At 39.7% G+C, this 23,258-nt stretch overlaps 1 protein-coding gene and 1 pseudogene across 9 annotated transcripts in view; one reads left to right on the plus strand and one right to left on the minus strand.

The window, feature by feature from the left end:
• Nrxn3 (neurexin 3) overlaps window positions 1-23,258 on the minus strand; it is a 1,763,451-nt gene that overhangs the window by 912,265 nt on the left and 827,928 nt on the right. For all 9 annotated transcript variants that reach the window (XR_003850606.1, XR_003850607.1, XR_003850608.1 and 6 more), the window contains one exon: window positions 6,865-6,984. Coding sequence is in view for 5 of the 9 variants with exons in the window: in XM_008839710.2 (XP_008837932.1) it covers window positions 6,865-6,984 (120 nt within the window). In the remaining 4 variants the exon portion in view is untranslated. The remainder of the gene's footprint in view (window positions 1-6,864; window positions 6,985-23,258) is intronic.
• Window positions 14,358-17,585, plus strand: LOC103739795 (annotated as a pseudogene).

The raw sequence follows: 23,258 nt of genomic DNA on the forward strand, positions 1-23,258 counted from the left end.
GGCTGTAGGGGGTGTAGCTTGATCTGTGAGGGGTAAGCTCCTGATCTAGCAATGCACACCTGACCGACCTAGAAACTCATGCTTCAGAATGCCTGGTTAGCAACTACCTAAGCTGGCACACTATCGAAAATCATATTGCAAGCAAGTCTCGTTAAAGACTTTAGAAGAAAGTTAACAGTTCTTAGAGGACACACAATAACCAAAGGGCACTGAATCTACCTGAAAGAACACCAAACTCAAAGGTTTGGAGAAAATAGAAGAAAACATTCATCATTTGGGGGGGGGGGTACATCCAGTCATGGAAAATCTGGACTCTTGAAAGCTACATAGCTGGAGATTTCCTCTCATATGGAGAGCTCTTTTGAGTTGGGTTTCTGGCATTTGCAATCAAGAGAGTTCCACCCGTTAGACAATGACAGACATTGACTCTTTTTTATGTAGACATGGTAAGAGCATAGGTGATAAGTGGGAAGTGTTGGAAATAAATACAGAAATGGAAACGTTAATAATTAAACCAAGGGTAACATTATCTGCCAAGGAAAACTCCCTGCCTTCTTCTTCCTCCGGTTTAAGAAACTTGGGGGACAAGGCATGACTAGAATCCCTTTACATCACTTGTAGAACTTTCCAGAAGAAAAAGGGTGATACAGTCTAGAAGTTTAAGGATAGTCTACAGGGCGAGGGGACCTGCATTCAGGTCTTTCAACCCTTTAAACTTCCTATTTCTCCTGGCTAGAGCACAGTAGCTTGTGAAATCCCTAGTCCACTCCACTCATCAGCATCCGTGCCAGGGAAGCCAGTCTTGCTTTGGTGGAGAAGGCCTGCCTAACCCTGAATTAGATTCATGCGAACAATTCTATTTCTGAAGTCCAGTCCATCTAAGCCATTTTTTTAATATTAGACTCATCACCAATAAAAACGACATATTTTCTTAGAAAACTTAACTTTAAGAGACTCAACCATGTCTGAAAAAACTATCCATATTCTTGGATGTTAAATATAGATTTCAACCTCTCAGAAGCAATCTGAGAACTGATACACAGTGTTGTAAATGAGCACAAAAATCAGACTTACATTTGATGAGCTTCTTAGTGGTGTTTTGACAACTAGTGTCAAATTATTCATTTAATATAAGCAAAAATAAACTAATGATGTTCATTAAATACATAAATTATAGTCAGAACAAAATAAAATGCAACATAAATCTGTTAGTAATTGAATAACCAGGAAAAAGAATTAATGTATGAAATTATTAAAAGTTGAAAATTGTACTGGTCATAAAATTTCAAATTCACACAGCCTACATTCACATACTATAAAACAGTAAAGTCTCTGAAATAAACACCCAATCCCAAGTTGGCTCCAGCTGTTCACAGCAGGCCTGGGAGTAGGGAGGAACTGGTCTGAGGAGTATGGGAAAAGGACCATAGCCCATGTCAGGGCATCAGAGGAACTGCAGAGCAGTGATGCCACCAGTCACACCGATTCAAAATGTCCACACAGAAAGCCACAGTGAGAAGTGCTCAGTGAAAATGGTGATCGTTTGTGAGCCAAAGTGTGGTCTCTGGCCTCCAAAAGGAATCATAGACACAAATTCAAATCCAAAGAGGAGCTTTTAGAGAACTCTTAGGTAGGTTCATCTTCAGGACTGAAGACTGAGGAAATTTTGCTCTCTAGAAAAATCAATTTTCTGAAATATATACATATATATACACATATATGTATATATATGTATACATATTTAATGGTATTTATTGAGATAAAAGAGGCTGGACAAGACAGTAGATAAGCAGAAGAGAAACTAACAAAGGAATTCAAGAAGGTAGCACAAGATCACAGATGGTTTTAGGGTATAAATCTGCAAAAGGAGGAGATCAGGAAACGTGGACCCAAATTAGAAAGGAATTGGCTGGGCTATTTGTTAAAAGAAGTCATTCATCTATGATATAGATTCAACAACAAACAAAATAAAACAGCTACACTACTGACTGGTAAAAGCATGAGAAAATCTGCTTACCATATGAAACTTCCACCAAACTAACCAAGTATTACAAAACAAATCTATGTGTCATCTAACCTGCATTAGTAACTGGGAACTACATACTGGATATTTTATGTGCGGAGCACATTTGCTTTTGCTTATTGGCAAATGTATGCATACTTCGTGGCAGCTGCTGTCAAATTTCAGAGGGAAGATAAGTGATTTGAGTGAAAGATGAAGAAAAACCAAACTGACTATTTCCCATATGCAAGGCCCTGTGCTAAGCTCTCTAAGTATAACAAATGTCTCTACTATTATAAAATTGTCCAGGACATCATTATGCTGCCTTAGGAGTAGGGGCAATTAGTGTTCAGAGGTGAAGCAGTTTGATCAACAATTCCAACAGGTGGTAAATGGCAGGCCCTCAGACCGAATTCAGGTGCACATATCCCACAGCCCTTGTAGTTATGTGTACACTGCAGTATCTTTGATAAAAGTGGACTTATACTCCATATCATTGTCTAGAAAAAGAAGTAGGTGGAATTGATCTGGGGCAATTGCCCTGCAGAAGCTGTGATAGAGTCCATGCTTCATGACTTCGTATCACAATATCAGTCAGTCTTATTCAGGGTAGTAGGTTGGGCATCTTTCTAAAGCAGCCATGTTGCCTTACCCCCTAATAACAGGTACACTTTCATATTTCATTGACAGGTGACAAGCTGTCTACAGACCACTCCTCAGAGTGATGAAGAACATAAACCTAGGAGGACTATGGCCAAATCTCCTGTGAGCTATAATCTCCCATGAGGCCACAGCACATAGCAAATGGGCACACAGACTCTGGGGCTATACTACCTGGTTTGTATTCCAGCTCTGTGAATTCCTCACTGTTGCCTTGGGTGTGTCGCTTAATTTTAAACATCCAGTTTCCATTTGTGAAATGAGTATGAACTTGTCAGGGTTATAGGTATCAACACATACAAAGCTTTAGAACAATGCCTAGAGCCTCAGTCAATAAGAATTACAAATTGTGCTGCAGTCACTATTTTCCTTCCTTTGAAATGTTTTAGTCATTGTCCAATTATGTCACAAGTAAGCTCATTTTACACACAGACCACTCTAGTGCCTTTTGGGCGTCCCAAGGCATACAGGAGAAGCCAAGTTCAGCAAGCACGAGTTAGGTATGGGAAGAAGAGCTCACACTTGAGACATTCACTAGAGGCTCAGGGTTTTTCATATGTGGTTGCTGGCTAACACTAAAAGCTTAGTCAAATAATAACAGCAACAAAAAACAATAGGAAATACTGAGAGGAAGCCCCTAGATCCCATATGGCTCTCAATCACGGGGAAAAAAGTTAAGAAGGCTTATAAAGTCTCAATTAAGGATTTCTTTAGATTTATTGGTTCCAAACCAGTATCAGTATTTTTCAAAAGTGTATGTTATAAAATGTTTTATTTTAGGGGCTGGAGAGATGACTTGGTGGTTAAGAGCACTGGCTGCTCTTCCAGAAGACATGAGCTTAATTCTCAGTATCCACATGGTGGCTAACAACCATTCATAACTCCAGTTTCAAAGGATCTGATATTCTCTCTGGCCTCTGTGACCTTTGTATAACATGAGCACACTTACATACATGCAGGTGGAACATTCATACACATAAAATAAAAAATAAAATAATTGAGAATGTTTTATTTTAAAAAGTTTCTGAAGTCAAATATATTTGGCAAGTAGTGTATAGTTAATTACTGATAATTAGCTATGTACATAAGCTTATTAGAGGCGCCTACTAAGTCTCATGATAAGGAACTTTCAATTTTTTTGACCTACCATTTCTTGTTCTTGTTTATCAAATTTTATTAGTATAAGAAATAAGCTTTTAGTGGAAAATGTTGAAAAATCAATTCTTTTATTTTTCACAGCTGAGGTGGGGGAGGTAGACATCACTTTGGACTAGAGTAGTGAAAAGAGGGCTGAATTTTGATACAGCAAGACATTCTGGCCAGAGTGCATGGTTTGAGAGCATTAGGTCCCTATTCTGGAGAGCATAACCCAGTAAGATATTATTTTAACTTGTTCTAAAGAACATAAATTCAGCCCAATCAATCCATCAGTCCTTATTAACTGTCAACTGAACGTAATACTTTTCTAAGAACACAATTATAGGATAATAAATGAAAAACACCAGGTTGGAGAATTTTCTTTCTTTGCCTTTGGTTTTCTGTGAGCCTGGCCTATTCTTTATATCATTTCTATGAACTAGTTAGAAATTTGGCACACGGGGGTACCTTAAACAGCGTGAAAGGGATTACTAAGCAAGCCAACAAGACACCACTTAATAACCTGGGGACCACATGTATTTTAGTTTCACTGCCTCATTTTATAATTTCTCTGAACTAAAATTAAAATTCCCAAATCTCTTTCCACTGTAAAAGGACAACCCAGGGTTATAGCCCACAAGCAAAATAACTATTTTCTTCTCTGAAATTTCTCTATCCTTACGGCTTCTCTTTTCCATCAGCAGTGAGGTAGGAAGTGAAAGATCCTCAATTTCAAATCAAATTACTGGATGGCTTGGGCATTCCACGGCTCAGCCCTGCTTTTAATTATTAGTGGTAGCAGAAAGCACTATTTATAATTGCCTTTATTCTAAAGGTTCTATAAAAGGGATTACTGTACCCTCAGTTCTGTAGTTCTTTAATAGCTCTTAGGGCCTGTGTTTTCCAAGGGACATGAAAGAAAAGCGCTGCTGGAAGAGATTGGGGTGAGAGTGCCACCTAGTGGCCACTATTCAAAACAGGCTGTAAATTGCATCCTCCTGGGGTTTACCCAGCCAAATCCAGAGGAATTAGTAAAGGAAGTGCAAATAACTACCACAGCATCTGCAGCCTCCTGTCTCCCCCACAGCTCATAAGGAGTTCTTGAATAATTAATGTAGGTTGAAAGTCAGTTCTAAACAGCATACTTTTTTGCACCTCAGGTTTTACATTCATTTCATGCAGTTAAGTTACCCTGCAGGCCTGCAGATCAGTAACTACCTCCCATGACTGAGCTGTCTGTGTGAAATTGGAGTGTATTGGAGAGGTGGAATGACTCTGTGTGCCTTCTTTTTCTAGAAGGAAAGAGACAGAGTGTCATAGTCGACCCCCACTTCACCCTAACCACCTCCACTATGTTTTGCCTACGCTTGAAGAGAAATCATTTTCTTTTGACGGATTGGGAAGTGCAGTGAGCAGCTTCATTCTGTGGAATCACACAGATGTGGATTTGAAGCTTAATTATACAACTGGAACTTCCCCATTCCTCTTCTGTAAAATGACAGTAAGAACATTTATTTTGAAAGAACATGTTGAATTATAGACGATTAAAGGAATTGATATGCATAAGACAGCTAACGCAGCATCTAATGCTGATTGGATATATGCTGAGTTCCTCTGTCTGGACTGTCTTTCTACATACACACACACACACACACACACACACACACACACACACAAAAAAAAAATTACAGGATCTAGAAACACTGAAGCACAGGCTCATAAATATAAATTTAAATTTTAGGACCCACTTTCATAGAACATTTATGATGGAAAGGGCTTTAGAAATACCAGAAGTTCAAGTTTAAAGATTAGGAAATGAAGAAAAGGAGATTTAGTATATCTATCCAAAAGGCATAAAGCAATTTACAGGTGATGATTGTATTAAGCCCAAAGCTTCTGACTACCCTAACTGCCTTGTTCACAGAAGACACTGTGTAGACATCTGAGGCCACTGACTCTATTTGACAAGGCTCAGGAATGGCCAGTGGCTCTCCCAATACCCTGCAGAATGCAAACGTCAAGGCCAGATCAGACACCAACAGAATCCCACGTAACTCCCTGTGTCACCTTTTTTTCTATAAGGATGTGAATTCAGCACACTGCATGCTAGACTGCAGACTTATAATCACTGATGTCGCTGACTGTCTCATCAGAAGATCAATGACAGCTACCCATCAAATTCTGATTGAAGATCTGTCTTCATCCATGACTTCTAATTTCTCATCTGACTGACAATTATAATCCCACCCACCTACATCAGAATCCAAGGGTATGTTCTTATGCTGTTTTCAAATACCAGAACCCCTTCTAATCTACTAAAGCGATTCAGTATTTGAGGAAACGGGTCATTTCTGTGCTCCCTTTTTATCTTCTATTTTTGCACATTGCTGACATAAAACAAGCCGGCAAGAAATACTTAAAGGTTGTACAATTCTAGGTATACCTTTACGTATTCATGATTCATGCCTTACACATTGCCCTCCTAAAGAGAAATTCTATGCTGCAGGGGATGGCCTATTTGTGCATCACTATATGCCCGGTTTTGCTCACAATAGTACTTAGTGCACAATAGGTAGTCAATGAATAACAATTAAATAAATGAACAGCTAATTCAATCAAACCTGTCTAGCACCTTCTACCATCTACCATTTTAGTATTTACTATGTCCCCTGTAATATTCTGAATTTCTGGACTGTCCACAATCCTCTACTAAAAAGTGATTCATTGCCTAGTGGAAAGAGCTGGGACATGGAAGATCAGGACAGTGATTTTGAATTATTAATAATACAGGGATCTGTACAGCATTCCATCTGTTCTCAAGACATAGACTCTATGCCTAAGGAGATAATCCCATAAGCATATAAGTACAGTAATGGGTGAATGGTCTAATACATACTGAAGAAAAATGATTACAAAGTACAAAGGAAGGGTAATTTCTTAGTCTTGTCTGTGTTTGTCCATGGAGAACAGGATTTGTGATTCCCACTAAGAAAAACAGAACATTTCCAAAAGGGAGTGGAAGAGAAGACAGAGAGAGCAGAGACGAAGCTCACAGTTGCACTCACCCTCAGCCACATCGTCATCCACAGTTAGTTTAAGGCTCTTTCCTCTCCGCACCACGCGGACCGTGTGCCACTCGTTGTCATTCAGCTTCTGCCCCGCATACAGGGTCTCAGGTCCTTTGCCTAAGAACGCGGTAAGGGTCAAAATTTAGAACAAGTTCTCAAAACACTGCTTACAGCATCAAGGTTGTCAAAGTCACACTGGTGCACATGACCCAGGACAGCTGAGGGTCATATCTGTCCCTGAGCTCATCCTGCTTCCACTGGTCCTATCAGACCCTCCAAAGTTGTCTTCAAAAGCAGACATCTCAGCTCAAGCATAAAAGACAACCATTCCTAAGAGAGGAAATAAGTATCCTCCTTTATTCATAGATACAATGTCTTAAAATAGAATATTTGTAGCAATCAGTAGTCAGCTGTCATTTATTCAAGTCTCAGACATCAGAAATTCATCATAATTTCATTTATATAATCATTTGTTTCTTTAAGCATAGTGCACCAGTCTGGCTTTTAAAGAATATCTACCAATTTGGTGAGAAAAGAACTCTGCAATGTATACTACCTTAACTTGGTGTTTCCATTAACCCACAGACCTATCAGAACTCAGCAACCATAGCAATCACAATAGTCAGCATCACAATAGAAATCATGTACGGGTTTAAACATTATGAATCATATTGCTGAAGGTAATGTAAAGGGCCCAGGCTTATCTCATTTGTTCATCATCCTCCAAAAAAAAAAAAAAATTAAAGAACCTAAAAAATGAAATAACGCAAAATTCTAAAATTGAGCTTTGGCAGGTCAAAACAATGCTTTATGTAAAGTGCCTCAAGGCAAAGGAATAAATCAAGTTGGCTCAAGAGATCCTTATTCAAGATGCTCAAGGTGAAAATAAATTTAACCCTGATGAAGGATCAGGGGTATCAAGGAATTGTTACATTTGGAGCAAAAGATGGCAAGTCAGAGAGACACTGAGACATTAAAACAATCCAGTCAGAAAGAGAAAAGAAAAATGTCATGTGACTTCTAAATGTGTGACATCACTGAACTAAATTTCAAGACAAGGAAGGCTATGTAGAAGCAGAGAACTTAGACCCATTTTCTTCTTCTGAGACGCATTACTCAGTCTGTGCAGAAAGCTGCTGATTACATATTTCTCAATAAATTAGTCAATATATGGACAACTTTATCCTTGAAAATGACTGGAGAAAAAGATTAAAATCTATGAGGAAGCTAAGATAGGATGTTTCGGAAAGAAAATAATAGTACCAACAGAGATTTAGTTATGTATAGGTTGTTTTAAGCTGTCCATTTAAATATTTAATTCATTTATTTTTATTATATGTGTATGAGTGTTATACTTGCATGTATGCAAGTGCACTAATTGCAAGAAATGCCCACAGAGGCCAGAAAAGGGCATCAGATCCTCTGGAACTGGAATTACAGAAGGCTGTTAGCTGCCACGTGAGTGTTGGGAATTGAATCTGGGTCCTCTGGAAGGCTGCTAGTGCTCTTAACTGCTGAGCCATCTCTCCAGCCCTGAAGTTATACTCTTGAGGAACTAGTGTTCCTAGTTCCGCTGTCTGGAGTTATGGAAGTAAAGTTTGGGAGAATTTTTCTCTTGGAATGTAAAGACTTTAGAGAGGAAACACTTATTTTAATGAAGGCATCTATGGCAAATACTTTAAATTCAGGAATTTTAGGAATGTTTTAACCATCCAAAGTGCAACCCAAATGAATAAGAATTCTAAACATTCAGCGACTAAACAAATTGGTGCCAATAAGCCCCAAATTGGATCCCAATGGTATAAAAGAGTTCAATGAATTTTGGGTAAAGAATTTTCTAATAAACCATTTTTATTTAATATCAGCTTCTCTTTGTTATGTTTGTCTTTCAATATTACTTTGAACATATATACTAACATGAGATTTCCCCTACATTTCAACTCATTAGACATGTCTGTTCATTCGACTCAAGCCTCAGACTGATGTAGTCGCCTTTGCAGCAGCACAGAGAGAGGGTGCTGGAAGAAAATGGACCACATCATGTGGGTATTTTTATAACAAGAACAGATGTTCTCAGAATAAACAAATATGCCTTCGTGTTTTTGTGTTTTTATCTACTTTATTCTCCAAGCAAATGCTTCAATAAGAGAGAACAAAGCAAAGACCGATGTGGATAATATTGACTAGAGAGAGAGAACTGTCACAAACACAGGCTATTGAGAACATCTCCTACGAGGTGGCATCTGTTCTTTGGGCAATTTTTTGCGCATCACTTAATTTTTATGATTGGAAACAAGATAAGAGAGAGGATGAAGAGCACAAATTCTGTCAGTTTGGGGACATTGCTACATAAGCATCATATGAACTACAGATTTGTAAAACATGCTTTATCTTTGCCCAAAGTGTTTTAAAAGGTGCTAACATTTTACAGGTACTTCTGCATTTACGGTGTTCTGGAAATGTACACAGTGGTCAGATTTATACACAAATATTTAATTGGCCATTTGACTTTAAAGCTTTTGAATGTGATGTTTGGTAATTAAAACTGTGGAAATGTAACGGGAACTTCAAACAGCAAATTAATAAACCTCAGTAGTGAGCTTTTCCAAAACTCTTGGTCTCTACAAGTGAAGAGTCAATGGTATTTATCCTTAATCAAGCATAAAGGTCAAGTCACATGTGAGTGAAAAGTGATGCTTAGATGCAGCCGGAAGTCTGAGCAAACAAAGAAGAGGGGAGAATCCAATCTGTAGCCCATGAAGGAGACTCAGTTGATAAGTGATGCAAGAGTCAGACGAAAGCCAAAAGTTGAAACCCACAAACGTAGACTTTTCAAAGCAGAAGGACCTAGTATAGGGAGGATTTATTCTGGTAGAATCAATCAAAAAGTCAGTGAAGCATCAGTGAACACAGACCTCTTCATTATACACAGAAGGAGTCCCAAACAGAAAGGAGACAGGCATTGTTTAAGTTGGAATTTAATATGGAACTACCACGAAATAAAAAACCAGCAATCTCAAATCCATAACTGTTCTGACACTTTTCTCTTTTTAATAACTAAGATAATTACGATCTGCAATTGGATATATATTGAATGTATGCATTGAAGAATTTTCCCTTTTTCCATAGTGTATGCAATAAATATTGATCACAAGAAAACTCTTTGGTTCTCCTTAGGCTATTCAGAGTTCACTGCTGCAGCTGAACAGAGGAAACTAATTATCTGACTCTCATCAGTTGATTTTCCAAGATAATAGCAGTCATGCCTGAAACAAAGAAAAAATATCACAAGTGAAGGCTTCTGGGATACAGAAGTTTGTAAGAATGGAGTTTTGAATTCCTTATTATTGAAGAAGAAAGAGCCTTTAATGAATGCTTGGAGAAACACCAGCCAAGTCATCCTCCATCTAGTCTTGCTACAATCTCACTTAGCACTAACTCTTTGGAGGAAAGCTTTGCCTCATGGAAGATGGCCTGATCCTCTGATGAATGGTCAATAGAGAATAAGGAATTGTGACTGAAAATCACTGAACATATTATTTTCTCAGCTTCCTGAAGTTATCATATAGATAACTTATTTCTTTAAGAAACCAGAGCTAACAATAAATCCAAATTATTAGAATGAAAAGTACTGTTGATTGCTTGGAGGAAGATGACACTTAGGTATCAGAAAATTCTCCCCTCTCTGGGTAGTCCTGTGCAAGGTGGACTTTGGATTTTATTTATCTTAATCTATCCAGGATTTTTAGAAGACAGAGTGATTATATGAATTTGTTATTTCTCCCAGGAGCCATACAACCATCAAAAATACCCCAGATATACACATCTCATCGTCATATTTCTATGGCCTGACCAAATTAACCTAAACCAGTTGGTTTTGCTCATATACAGGAGTGGAAATTCCTTCCATCTGCCACAAAGTGTTGTTTCCAAAAGTGCGTGAGGTTAGGTGGGGTAGGGGAAGCCAGCAAGACTTTTTTTTACCTGAAATTTTTACTATTTGTGCAAAAAGGTAAAACAGTAACTTAGTTTCTTTGGAACCATGTTTCATATGCATTAAAAAAAAGATCCTTCAATGCATTAAAAATATGATCATCAAAAGCACCAAACCTTTAGAATAAAACTCACAGAAAGATACAGTGAAAGGTGCGTACAATTATACATCTATATGATTTGGTAAATACATGCGCAAATGATAATGTATTATATTAGACTTAAAGAGAACCAAAGAAGACACTTACCTTTGTTTCCACCAGCACCTTCAGTTAGGGTTAGGCTGGCTAGCTGTGACAAGCATTCTACTAAGCCCAGAGCACCATAGGCCTTATCACCCATCCTTCCCAGAGAGAACACATTTTGCAGGGATGAAGAAGGAAAAGGAAAGGACAGAAGGAGTAGGATATGGACAGGGATGGGGTGGGGGAAACATTTTTACTTTTATTCCCACAAAATCCAAAAGGATTGAGGACATGTTTTAGTTTTGTTTTTGTTAGAATATATTTTAAAACGTATTTTTTAAACTTATTTGTAAAGCATTCATTTTCACTGGAAAAAAAACCTGTAAATCATATTATTTTAAAAACTATTTTGGAAAAATAGCTCCATTAGATCACTTCAGTCTCACTGGAGTCCTTGAGTCTCAGGGAGCACTGAGCTCCTTCTTACACTAGGTATGGAAGACACACAATACTGTCTGCAAATCTACTGGGAAGACCACAGTGAAGTCTAAGAAAGACAAGTGACCTTACCATTCAGCCTCAGTATATGCATCACTGTGAAGACCCAGCTTCTAGTTTCAAACTCACTACAATATTACCACTAACATTTACCAAGATTTAATCAAAATATTATGTATTAAAAAGTATTTACCGCCGGGCATGGTGGTGCACAACTTTAATCCCAGCACTTGGGAGGCAGAGGCAGGTGGATCTTTATGAGTTCGAGGCCAGCCTGTTCTACATAGTGAGTTCCGAGACAGCTGGAGCTACAAGGAGACCCTGTCTCAAAAAAGACAAAAATAAATAAATAAATAAATAAAAAATTTAAAAAGTATTTACCAAACTCGAATAAGCAAACCTACCACAGAGTCCACTCCATGTGACACATCCAGTTATAGATGGCCTATCCTTCCCCAGGGGCACATCCTCTAAGCCTCCAGGGCTAACAGCACTCCTACTCACCTGCTTCAATGTGTTAGTTGGCTATATTCCAGAGGATTAACAAATGGTATTTGAGCATCAAGAGAAGTTAAGCAACCATTTTGGTACTGAGAATAAGGTAACCAAGGAGGAAGGGAGCCCTGCTCTCATGGGGTTTGCAGTCTAATGTGGGGTGAAAAAATCTGAAAAGCAACAGACAAATTAAGGGATATAACAAGCTTAGATAGCGCTGGTTTTGTGAAGGAAACAGAATGGGAAAACTTGATGGAAAGTGTTGGAAATAGGAGGCAAAGAGAGGATTGACTACTTCACAGAATATTCCAGAAAGAATTTTCTACAGTGACATGTCTGCTCTTGTCATGAGTTTCTGGTTTAAATGAGATGGTCCGGGAAGGGTTCTCTGAGGAAGAAGATTTGTAAGGAGCCAATCATAGAATTGCCCAAAGTCATGGGATGAACTACAGTGGAAGCCCAGGGTGAGCTAGGAATGGAGAAACCAGAAGTCCATTTTGACTAGAGCAGGCACCCCAGGGAGGGAGTGGAAGGACAACCTGGTGATACACGCTTTGAAAGGTTTTAAGCAAGTGTATCATACAACGTAATATAAGTGGTTTTGTTTTGCTTTGTATTCATGTGTATATGTGTTGATATGAGTGTGTGTATGGTGTATGTGCATGTATGTGTGGGTGCCAACACTTGTGTGCACATGGAGAGACCAGAGGAGGAGTTTGGGTGTTCCGTTTTATTATTTTTTGGCCTTCTTCCCTTGAGGCAGGGTCTCTCACTGAATCTGGAGCTAGCCTGGCAGCCAGCAAGCCCCAGTAATTCTCCCACATTATGCTCCCCCCGACCCCCGTGATGCTGGAGTTACAGGTGTGTATTGGATAGCTTTAGTGTCAACTTGACACACCTGGGTTGAAGGAGCCTCAATTGGGGAATTGCCTCCATTAGATCAGCCTGTGGTCATGTCTGGGGGGAATTTTCTTGATTGTTGAGTGATGTGGGAGGGCCCAGCCCACTGTGGGTGGTGCCACTCCTGGGCAGGTGGGCCTATGTTGTATATGAAAGCAGGTTGAGCAGAGGCTAGGGGAGCAAGCCAGTAAGCAGCATTTCTGTTCCTTCATGGCCTGTGTTCTAAGTTCTGCCTCCAGGTTCCTGCCCTGAGTTCCTACCTTGGGCTTCCTGATGAACTGTGACCTGGGAGAAGTAAGATAAAATAAACCCTTTCCTTCCCACGTTGGTATTGGTCAGAGTATTTTGTCACAGTGATGGAGAAATAAACTAGAACAAGGTGCATGCATGGAGGTGGCTGGCTTTTTATGTGGGGACTAGAATGCAGGTCCAATCCCCATACTTGTACAGTAAGTGCTCTTACCCACTGAGCTATCTCCTTGAGCACCCCCAATTTAAGTTTTGTTTCTTATAATATTTTTATTGATTCTTTGAGAATCACACAACGAATTTTGATCATATTCACATGCCTTCTCCCACCTCCATTCCTACCTTCCTACCCTCCCCCATACATCATGTCCTCAATTATTGTTTTAAAGGTCTATAGTCTAATTTGTATTCTCCAAATATTCCTGAGTGTGGGTCTATCCCCTGGAGCCTAGTCAACCTATCCAACATCACATCCTTAAAGAAAACTAATTATTCCACTCCCAGCAGCTATCAATTGCCAGTAGTTCTTTACCCAGGGCTGGGACCTCTTGCTGCCATGGATCCAATGGACCACAAGAGTCCAAGAAAGGACAGAAACTGTTAAAGGCAGGAGGTGAAAATAACTTAAACTAAGGACAGCAGAAGAGATGGAAGTGGTAAGATTTGGAATGCATTTCAGATATAAGATCAACAGGATCTGGAGCCTGGCTTAGGAAGGGGACTAGAAATGGGAGAAGAAACAGGGGGCAGAAGAAACACAGAAATCGCTGCTGATTCCTAGGTTTAAGAATGAAATGCAGAGTAGATATAAACTTATCTGGAAAAGGAAAGATTCCAGGGAAGGCAAGGCATAGTTGACCCTGTTAGCTAGGAGAGGGTACTTCTCTTACTTACTGAGTCTTTTCTCTCATCAGTCACTCTCAACACCATCTTATGGCAGTTTCCTGCTGTTGAGACACGTGAGTCTAGGTTCACAGATTGCCTGGCTTCCTTAGTACAGCTTTAGTTGATATCTTAGGTCACCCCTACCACTAATGATGCAAAGCTTTTGGGCTGATGATGTCGTCCTTCTTTCCTCTTTCCCTCCTCTATGTCTTATGCTCCCCCCTTCTGTTTTCCTGCCTGGTTCCAGTTAGGCAATCTATCCTATGCTTATGGTATGCCACTACGATGATCAAAGCAGTCACTGCACCCCATCCCACAAGATGTATGACCACAGTGTAAAATGAGCTCATGCAGCTCAACTAGGAGAACAGAACATCTAGATTTTGAAATGCTATGAACCTGGGGAGATACATTTCCAAAGGAATAAACTACTCCACAAATGATAAGGAATCTTACTCTCAATTTTCTGCCAAACCTTTACATTAAGCAATAAATTTACCACCTGCACAACAGTGGTGAGCTCAGAACCAGTAGGCTCAAGATTTTTTGTGATAATCTCTCTCTATGAAGTCACTTTTCAAGAGATGAAGCAGTTTGCTCAGAGATACACAGAAGATTCTTTGGTAGGTACTGTTTCTACTCCTGTTCATTTAAAAAACTACACATCTCACAATTGTCATGCTATGATTCATAGAAATTGGTTACTTTTGATGATTTAAAATGTTGCAATGCTCTAGGGTCTGACTATGGGATCTGCCTGTTAGCATTAAATCATGGAGTTGAAGCTCAAGGATAGTGAACTAAAAATATTCTGACCATAATTTCCCCAAACTTCCCCCCTTGCTACCTAATAACTTTGCAATTTAAGTATGTTTCCTCAAGTAATCCTTTTGCCCTAAACATCAAAGTAAAAAATAATAACCAATTGCAAATGCAAACATCTAGGAAATCATTCATTTTTATCTTTGCATGTGTGTGTGCAGTGTAGGATATGCATGTATATATGAATGTGAACATGTGTGCACTACGGCATTCCTGTGGACCTGAGAAGATAAATTTGGATGTTGGTCCTCATCTTCCACTTGCTTGAGACAGGGTCTCTTGTTCATCCCCGTGTGCTGCAGGCTGGATGGCCATGAGGTGCCAGGAATTCCTTGTCTCCACCCCTCATCCCACTGTAGGAATGCTAGGGTTATGGAGGTTTACTACCACAAGTGGATTTATACCTGTTCTGGAGATTCAAACTTGGGTCCTTACATTTGCATGGCGAGTGTTTTAACCACTAAGCAAAAGATATATCTTAGTCTATTACCTTCATAACTTTTCTGTTTTCCATCCATCCCTTCGCAGTTTTCTCACACTCCCTGACCTAGGAGTGTTTACCTCTCCGATAATTCAGCTCTACTTTTATTACACTGTCTTTTGTGTTGTGGATCTTTCTTTATTGCATCCACATCAGTGCTTTTGAAGGAGACAATGCTACTTTTATTACATCAACAACTCCACATAAAACCTTGCACTTAGAAGGTGTTATATGCCAGAGGACAGGTAGGAATGCTGTGAAATGCCATCTTCTGGGCATGGCATGCTGCTATACACATCAACTCCCAGTAGCTGTAGTTATCTATATAAGACCCAAACAAGATAAAGCCAGTTAAAAATTTCAGCGTGGCTGAGAGAAGGGATCCTGAGACCTACCCCCTAGCAAATGAGCTATTGGCAGGTGATGGCCACCAGAGGAGGAAGTTACTTTTCCTGGGGACTGTGGCACTAGTAGGTTGCCTATGTTCCAGTGGACATCCTCACACCCACGCACATAAGGACAGCACTAATTGGACCCAGTAGGAAGAACTGTTGGGTGGGTGTTCAGTAGGAAGGAGTTGGAGGGAAGCATCAGGGAGTGGAAATGATTAGTGTATATTGTATACATGTATGAAATTTTCACAGAATACACTATTAATAACCAAGGCTTGAAAACGTATGACTAATAAGTAGGTAGGTTGAGTAATGAAGATGATGGAAGGACAGCAGGAGAGAGCTGCAGTTCAGCAATGAGATAGTCTGGACAAACTCAAGAAGGTGTTCAGCGTAGTAATAAATACATGTAATTAAAGGAATAAGTGAATGAACAGACACGATGAAAAAGCACCTTAAAGCAAATTAACAAGGTAGAAGAAGAAAAGAAAAGGAGGTAAAAAGAGCTACCTACTGCATTGGTAGATATTGGAAATTAGACACATTTGGAGATGACAGAAGCAGGCAACAGATGCAAATAACATGAAATTAGTGTATTTCCTTTTAAGTGTATTTTTTCTAGGCTTGAAAAAAATTCCAACTCTCTGGGGAAAATAATAGAAACATAGAAGTAGCACATACAAAGGGCACCAGTTGCTTTGGACATAAAATGTCATATAGGCACTAGAGCTGCTGCCTCCGACTACAGACCCCGGACTCCTCTCCCCGTTGCCTCGTGCCATGACACCACCCATCGCTCACTCGAGTCCCTTTTGATTCCAAGTCCAGGATAACAAGCCTCAAGGATCAGCAGGTTGTGAATCTTCTTAAGGAAGAACATCCCCCGCACCCGAACAAGATTACAGTTGGTGTTGGTGCTATTGACATGGCCTGTGCCATCGGTATCTTAATGTAGGACTTGGCAGATGAACTTGTGCTTGTTGATGTCATGTAGGACAAACTGAAGAGAGATGATGGATTCCCCAGCATGACAGCATCTTCCGTAAAACACTAAAAATCGTCTCTGGCAAAGACTACAGTGTGACCACCAACTCCCAGCTGGCCATCATTACAGCTGGGGTAGCAGCAGAAGGAGGAGAGTTATCTCGATCAAGTAATGTGAACATCTTCAAGTTCCTCATCCCTGATGTTGTGAAGTACAGTCCAAACTTCCAAGTTGCTTGTTGTTTCAAATCCAGTGGATATCTTGACCTATATGGCTTGAAAGATAAGTGGCTTTCCCAAAAGTCGAGTTATTGGAAGTGGTTGCAATCTGGATTCAGCTGGTTCGGTTACCTGATGGGAGAAAGGCTGAACATTTACCCACTGAGCTGTTGCAGATGGGTCCTTGGGGAGCATGGGGACTCAAGTGTGCCTGTATGAAGCAGCATGAATGTTGCTGGTGTCTCCTTGAAGAATCTGAACCCAGAATTGGGCACCGATGCAGATAAGGAACAGTGGAAGGGTGTTCACAAACAGGTGGTTGACAATGCCTATGAGGTGATCAAACTGAAAGGCTATCCATCCTGGGCCATTGGACTCTCTGAGGCAGATCTGGCAGAGAGCATAATGAAGGATCTTAGGTGGGTGCACCCTATTTCCACCATGATTAAGGGTCCCTAAGGGATAAAGGATGACGTCTTCCTCAGAGTACCTTGCATCCTGGAGCAGAAACGGGATCTCAGACGTTGTACAGGTGACCTGACCCCAGAAGAGGATGTCTGCCTGAAGAAGAGTGCAGATGCACTCTGGGGAATCCAGAAAGAGCCACAGCTTTAAAAGTCTAATGTCACAGCCTTCACACTCCAGGCTACAGCAGGCTTTCTGCTGGAGAAACTGTACGTTTTCTTTTTCATCTGAGCTGTGATTAATGCATTTGTATTAAGAAGGCATAGGAGCTGGGCATAGTGGCACACAACTTTAATCCCAGCACTTGAGAGACAGAGGCAGGTGGACCTCTGTGAGTTCAAGGCCAGCCTGGCCTACATAGGGAGTTCCAGGCCAGCTGGGGCTATAGGGAGACCCTGTCTCAAAAGAAGACCAAAAAAAAATGGTGTAGGAAAACACCGATTACCTAAAGTTAAAACTCCCCAGCAGCTATATCCTGATGCTAAATGGTACTTGTGTAGTTGTAAACTGGTTAATATGAAAGAATTCCACCGTCGAAGAAACCACTGCCAATTTTGTACATGATCCAGTTCCCTTCAAACTGGATGTTTTACTCTGTGCTATCTAATGTCACCAAACATGCCTAGTCAAGTTTTTTCTAATTATTCACATCCTGGGATCCAGTGTATAAATCCATTGCAGCATGTCTTATGCAGAACTGTTCTAAAGGATCTTATTTTGTGTATTATTTATGTATCAGTGTACATTGCAATAGAATGTAAAAAGTAAAATCTGCATATGGATAATGCAGCCAGCTACGAAGTGTGAGGCCAACTAAAACACCAAATAAACCTGAACAATGAAAAAAAATTTTTTTAAATGTTATATAATTTTATGAAGCTGCTTTACAAATCAAAAGCTAGAGCAAGCTCCACAACCTGCCAAGGTCACATAGCCAAGGTCACATGGACCTGAGCCTCTCTGTCCATCTGCAAAATCTCCCCTTTGTCCTGTGCTTCTTCTCATAGCTTCTCATAACCCTAACCCTAACCCTAACCCTAACCCTAACCCTAACCCCTAAACCCTAAACCCTAACCCTAACCCTAACCCTAACCCTAACCCTAACCCTAACCATAACCCTCATAGTTTGAAGTTGACTAGTCCAGAATAAGTAAAGAAATGAATGAATGGGAGAACACTGTTAAATATGAAATGGAAAATATAATTTGGAGGTGCTAATAAACAGTAGGCAATAGAAGAACAAATGTTATGGGGGTAACCGACCACTTTCTGATTGAATTTAAAGCAATTCCATAAGAAGAAATACATATCTGATACTGTAAATCTGGCCAGGAATTTATGGTCAGGAGCTCATAGGCCCCAGGGGTGAACCTATTACTATTTTGCAAAATGGACATAGTGTTAAACTGCCCTCTAAATTTATATCTCTAAACCCACAGACTAGTGCAGCTCTCAGACCTCATCAGAGCAGTTTCTTTGTGTAGTGGATGGCAGTTAGTGCAGAAACTCACAAGTGGTCAAAGTGCAAAGAATAAGTTCCTTTGGAGAGCTCAGTCGCAAATGGGTCATTTATCCCATACCCTGCTATCCAAGACTCAAGGATCATTGTAGAAGAGGGGGCAGAAAGATTATAAGCCAGAAGTCAGGGAGAACCAGAGAAAAACAGTGTCTTGTGAACACGGCAGAGCCACTGTTCTCATAAACTCACAATGGCTATGGTTGCCTGCACCAGATCAATCCAGTCAGTGCTCCAGCTTGGGAAGGACAGAGGCTCATGAAACCCCACCCCTAGCTGAAGAACTATTGACAGTTGATGGCTTCTGGGGATAGTCAGTTTTCTTTAAGAGTGTGGCCCCTCTTATACTTCAACAAGGTTCCAGTGGATGGCCCCACACCCAAGAGTGCAAATTGGACTTGGAGGGTTATTGAAAGAAAGAAAGAGGACACAGCATTTGGAGTAGGGGGTGGATATAGGAGGGTTGGAGGGAGAAGTAGAGGTAAATATGATCAAAATGCACTGTATACATATATGAAATTCTCAGAGAATTAATAGTAATATCATACAAAACTATTTTCAAAGTGAGAGTTACAGCCTAACACATAAAGCCTTAATAGTCCAAAAGAAATTAAAGTGTCTCTTATAATAAAAATGGAGGTTTTCAAAATGATCATATTTGTGAATACTCACAGGAGACACTTTTCATTCCTAACATCATATACCTTCAACTAACCTCAGATTTCAGTCACAGCAACAAGCAGCAATTATTATAACCTTATGCACAATCTGATGCTCCCTCATGCCAAGAAGAGACATCCTGTGAGGATTCTTTGATGTCAGATGCCTTCCCTGCAACCAAGAAGTATAACCAGGGTGGTAGTATCCTAAAAGGGGCTATCAAAAAAATGGATGGATGGAGCTAATGGATGAGGACCTCACCTTTCTATGTTTTAAGCAGGTAGTCTGGGAACAATTCTTGCAACCCCCCAATTCCCATGCCTGGGCAGTGCTCCCAACAGTGACCTTTACAATGGACACTGACATCAGTGTTTCTTTCCACATTGTTCACTCTACCTAATTTTCCTCTTCTGCTTTCAGAGTCCACTTCCAAAAACTAATACCTCCTTGATGCTAGGTAGTCTGCTCCTCATATTCTGTTCTCAAGGGAAGTCAATCAAATTAACACAATTTTTATAGCACTCAATCATTTCCCACTCAATAACTTAAATGTTAGAACAACCAATGAGATAATATGAATTGCCTCTGATGAAATTCAGAGAGGTTGACTTGCCTAAAGACATAAAGCCATTAAAATATGAAATTAGGTCCAGAGTCCAGTCTTCCCAACTCCATGGATGGAACTTTTCCCAAAGAGCCATCTTTTCTATGAGGTACACAGAAGACAGGGTACAGTTGTCTATCCACATTCAATGTATACTGCCATGGTTATAAATGACCAAAATCTTGCCAATTCATGAGCTTGTGAGGAAATAGTACAGGTCTCCAAAGACCACACAGTCTCCATGTGAATCATAGAGGTCTTCTGAGAACATGAAGATATAGTCATTCTTAAATAGTTCAACTTTGTTCAATATAGAAACTCCTCCCCCTCCCTCAGGTATGAGAGTTGCAGGTATGAGCTCTATAACCTAAGTCCCTTCAGGATCTGCCTGTTTCTAAATATTCAGCATATTCTGAATGGGGAACTTTATTTTTAATATAAAGACATATTCCCTGGGTTTTATTCTAAGATAAAGTGTTCAGTAGATATGGCATTCCCAGATATATCTCCATGTTTTCAGAATCTCCTTCCCACAAAAGAAACTACCAAATCTAAGGTAAGAAGAGGAAAAAAAGAGATTGTAGCCTACCTTTTGGGGGTGATAATTAAAATGGCCATTGACTTATGAGTTAATGACATTAGCCAATCACCAATGTAGACACAAGAAATAGACACATGAAAAAAATGCTTTATCACCTGGTTAGACCCTCTTGTCCTCCTCATGTTTGGTTTATACAACTGGGCTATCTGGGAATAAAATGCCGTATTCTAGCTCCTGGTTCACTGAAATGATGATGCAGGTATGCTCGAGAACATCAGAAATTTTAGCTCTCCAATGCACCGGAAGTATCTCTTTATTATAACCACTAAAGTTAAACTTGCATATAGAGGAAAATATTAAAAGCAAAGAATCAACAACACAAATTAAAAGTTTTATTTTAAATGTATTTGCCTCCCTTTTGGTAAGATTTAAATGCAAACTTCTCCAAGTGCAGTCTTTGGCCATTACTAAGGATGCCCACCACCACCTCAGTGAATACCACTAATGTCCACATGCTTTCTGTCTTGTGCAACAGTTTGAGCACAGCATGGAGTTAGCCCTCAGACTAGATCTGCTTTATCCATGCATCTTGAATTTCTGATTAAGGTGGGGCTTCTGCTCTGCCTGAAGAGGGTAGAATCACTATTCTTTTTCCCGGATGATAAAGGAAGATGAGTTAAATAATAAATTCAGGAGGAATTTGAGGATATACATCAAAGGTACATGTTTAACACATACAGACATTTGGTTCAAGCCCAGTACCACAGGGAAATACATTCAGGAATTACTATATGCATTGTGGGAGATGATCAAGTATGAAAGTAGAAAAGATACTACTCACAAGGAGCTCATAGTCTGCTAGACAGGCTTCACAGAAAAATAATTGTAAAACAAATCCACACATACATCAATAAATATTAATATTCTAATTCCATTTTTCCAATGCCTTTGGATAATGTATATAGCTGTAGTAATGTAATATGTGTTCTTCTGTGGCTAGATTAGGTCATTTAGCATGATGTTTATCTTCAAGATTCATACTTGGTATAACATACCATAGCACTTCTTTAAGACAGAATAATATATTATGTGTGTATATATCACATTTCCTTTATTCATTCGCCTGCCAATGAACATTTAAGGGTTTTTAATATTTATCATTCTTTTTATTTTATGTGTGTGAGCATATTGCCTGCATGTGTGTAACAATGTGTTATGCAATGTGTGCAACATGTGTTATGCAATGCTGGAAGAGGTCAGAAAGGGGCATTGGATTCCTCTGGAAGTGGAGTTATAGATGGTTGTTAGTTGTCATGTGGGTGCTGTGACTTGAACTCGGATCATCTGCAAGAGCAGCCAGTATCTTAACCACTGAGCCATCTCTCTACCCCACATTTAAGATTTTTTTATCCTCTTTTGAATAATATTTCAATGTACATGCTAATGATTATGCCAAGAAAAAAGAAAATAATTCTACAGAAGCATTAGGTACAGTGGTAGGGCATTTAATCCATCTGAAAGGTGAGTTATCAAGTTTCCTTTTCTCTTCACATTTTTCAGATAAGATTACATAGCGTCTGTAAGACAGAGACCAAGACCTAAATGTCTTATCATTCTCAACTCTTTCTTCATAAGTCTGTTCTTGGGTACTATTTACATTGTACTTACTAGGCACCGGACCCCACACACTCTTCTGAGTTCTTTGCACATATTAATTGAGTATTTATAACAATCTCAGCAGGTTGGTGTGATTGATTGCATAATTTTGAATTATTCTGCACATGACCTACAGAATCAAGTATATAAAAGTAGGGTCTGGAGAGATGGCTCAGTGATTAAGAGCACTGGCTTCTCTCTCAGAGGATCCAGGTTTGGTTCCCAGCACACACATAACAACTAACAACCATCTGTAACTACAGTCCCAGAGGATCCAATGCCCTCTTCAGGCATGGCACACACAGGTGCACTTACATGCAGGCAAAACACTCATGCACATAAAATAAAAATAAAACTTTTAAAATTTTAAAAAGTTTTGGAAGCTCTCATCAAGAAATTCCAGTGGCCTTTGATATGAACATTTGAATTTGGCCCTGTTCTGACTTTTCTCTGGTTCCCTGTCTAGAACTTGTAATGCTAAGTACTCTTGCCTTTACTTCTCCTTCACATCTCCTAGGCACCAGTAAAGGACTTTCTTTTCTCCCTATAGTTAAGAGTTAGGCAATTTGGGAGTCTTCTAGATAGATCCACTGAAGGGGTACCCCAATTGCCCCACCCTGCGTCCCTGTTCAGCATGGAAGAAGCCAGAGCGGTCTGTGTCTGGATTCCCTATTGGCAATTTGGGTAACCTCTTCAGGGGATGGCGTGATAAGAATAGGAGGTAGGAACTGGCTAGGCAGTTAGTGTAAAAAGACCCCAAAGAAAAGTAGCCAGTTTCTTGGCTAAAAGTCAAAATGTCCTTGGGCCTTTTAGCAACATACTCTGTTCCAAAGGCCAAAAATGTCA

This window comes from Nannospalax galili, unplaced genomic scaffold (genome assembly GCF_000622305.1).
Source record: "Nannospalax galili isolate Female #2095 unplaced genomic scaffold, S.galili_v1.0 scaffold330, whole genome shotgun sequence".
Classification (NCBI taxonomy): Eukaryota; Metazoa; Chordata; class Mammalia; order Rodentia; family Spalacidae; genus Nannospalax; species Nannospalax galili.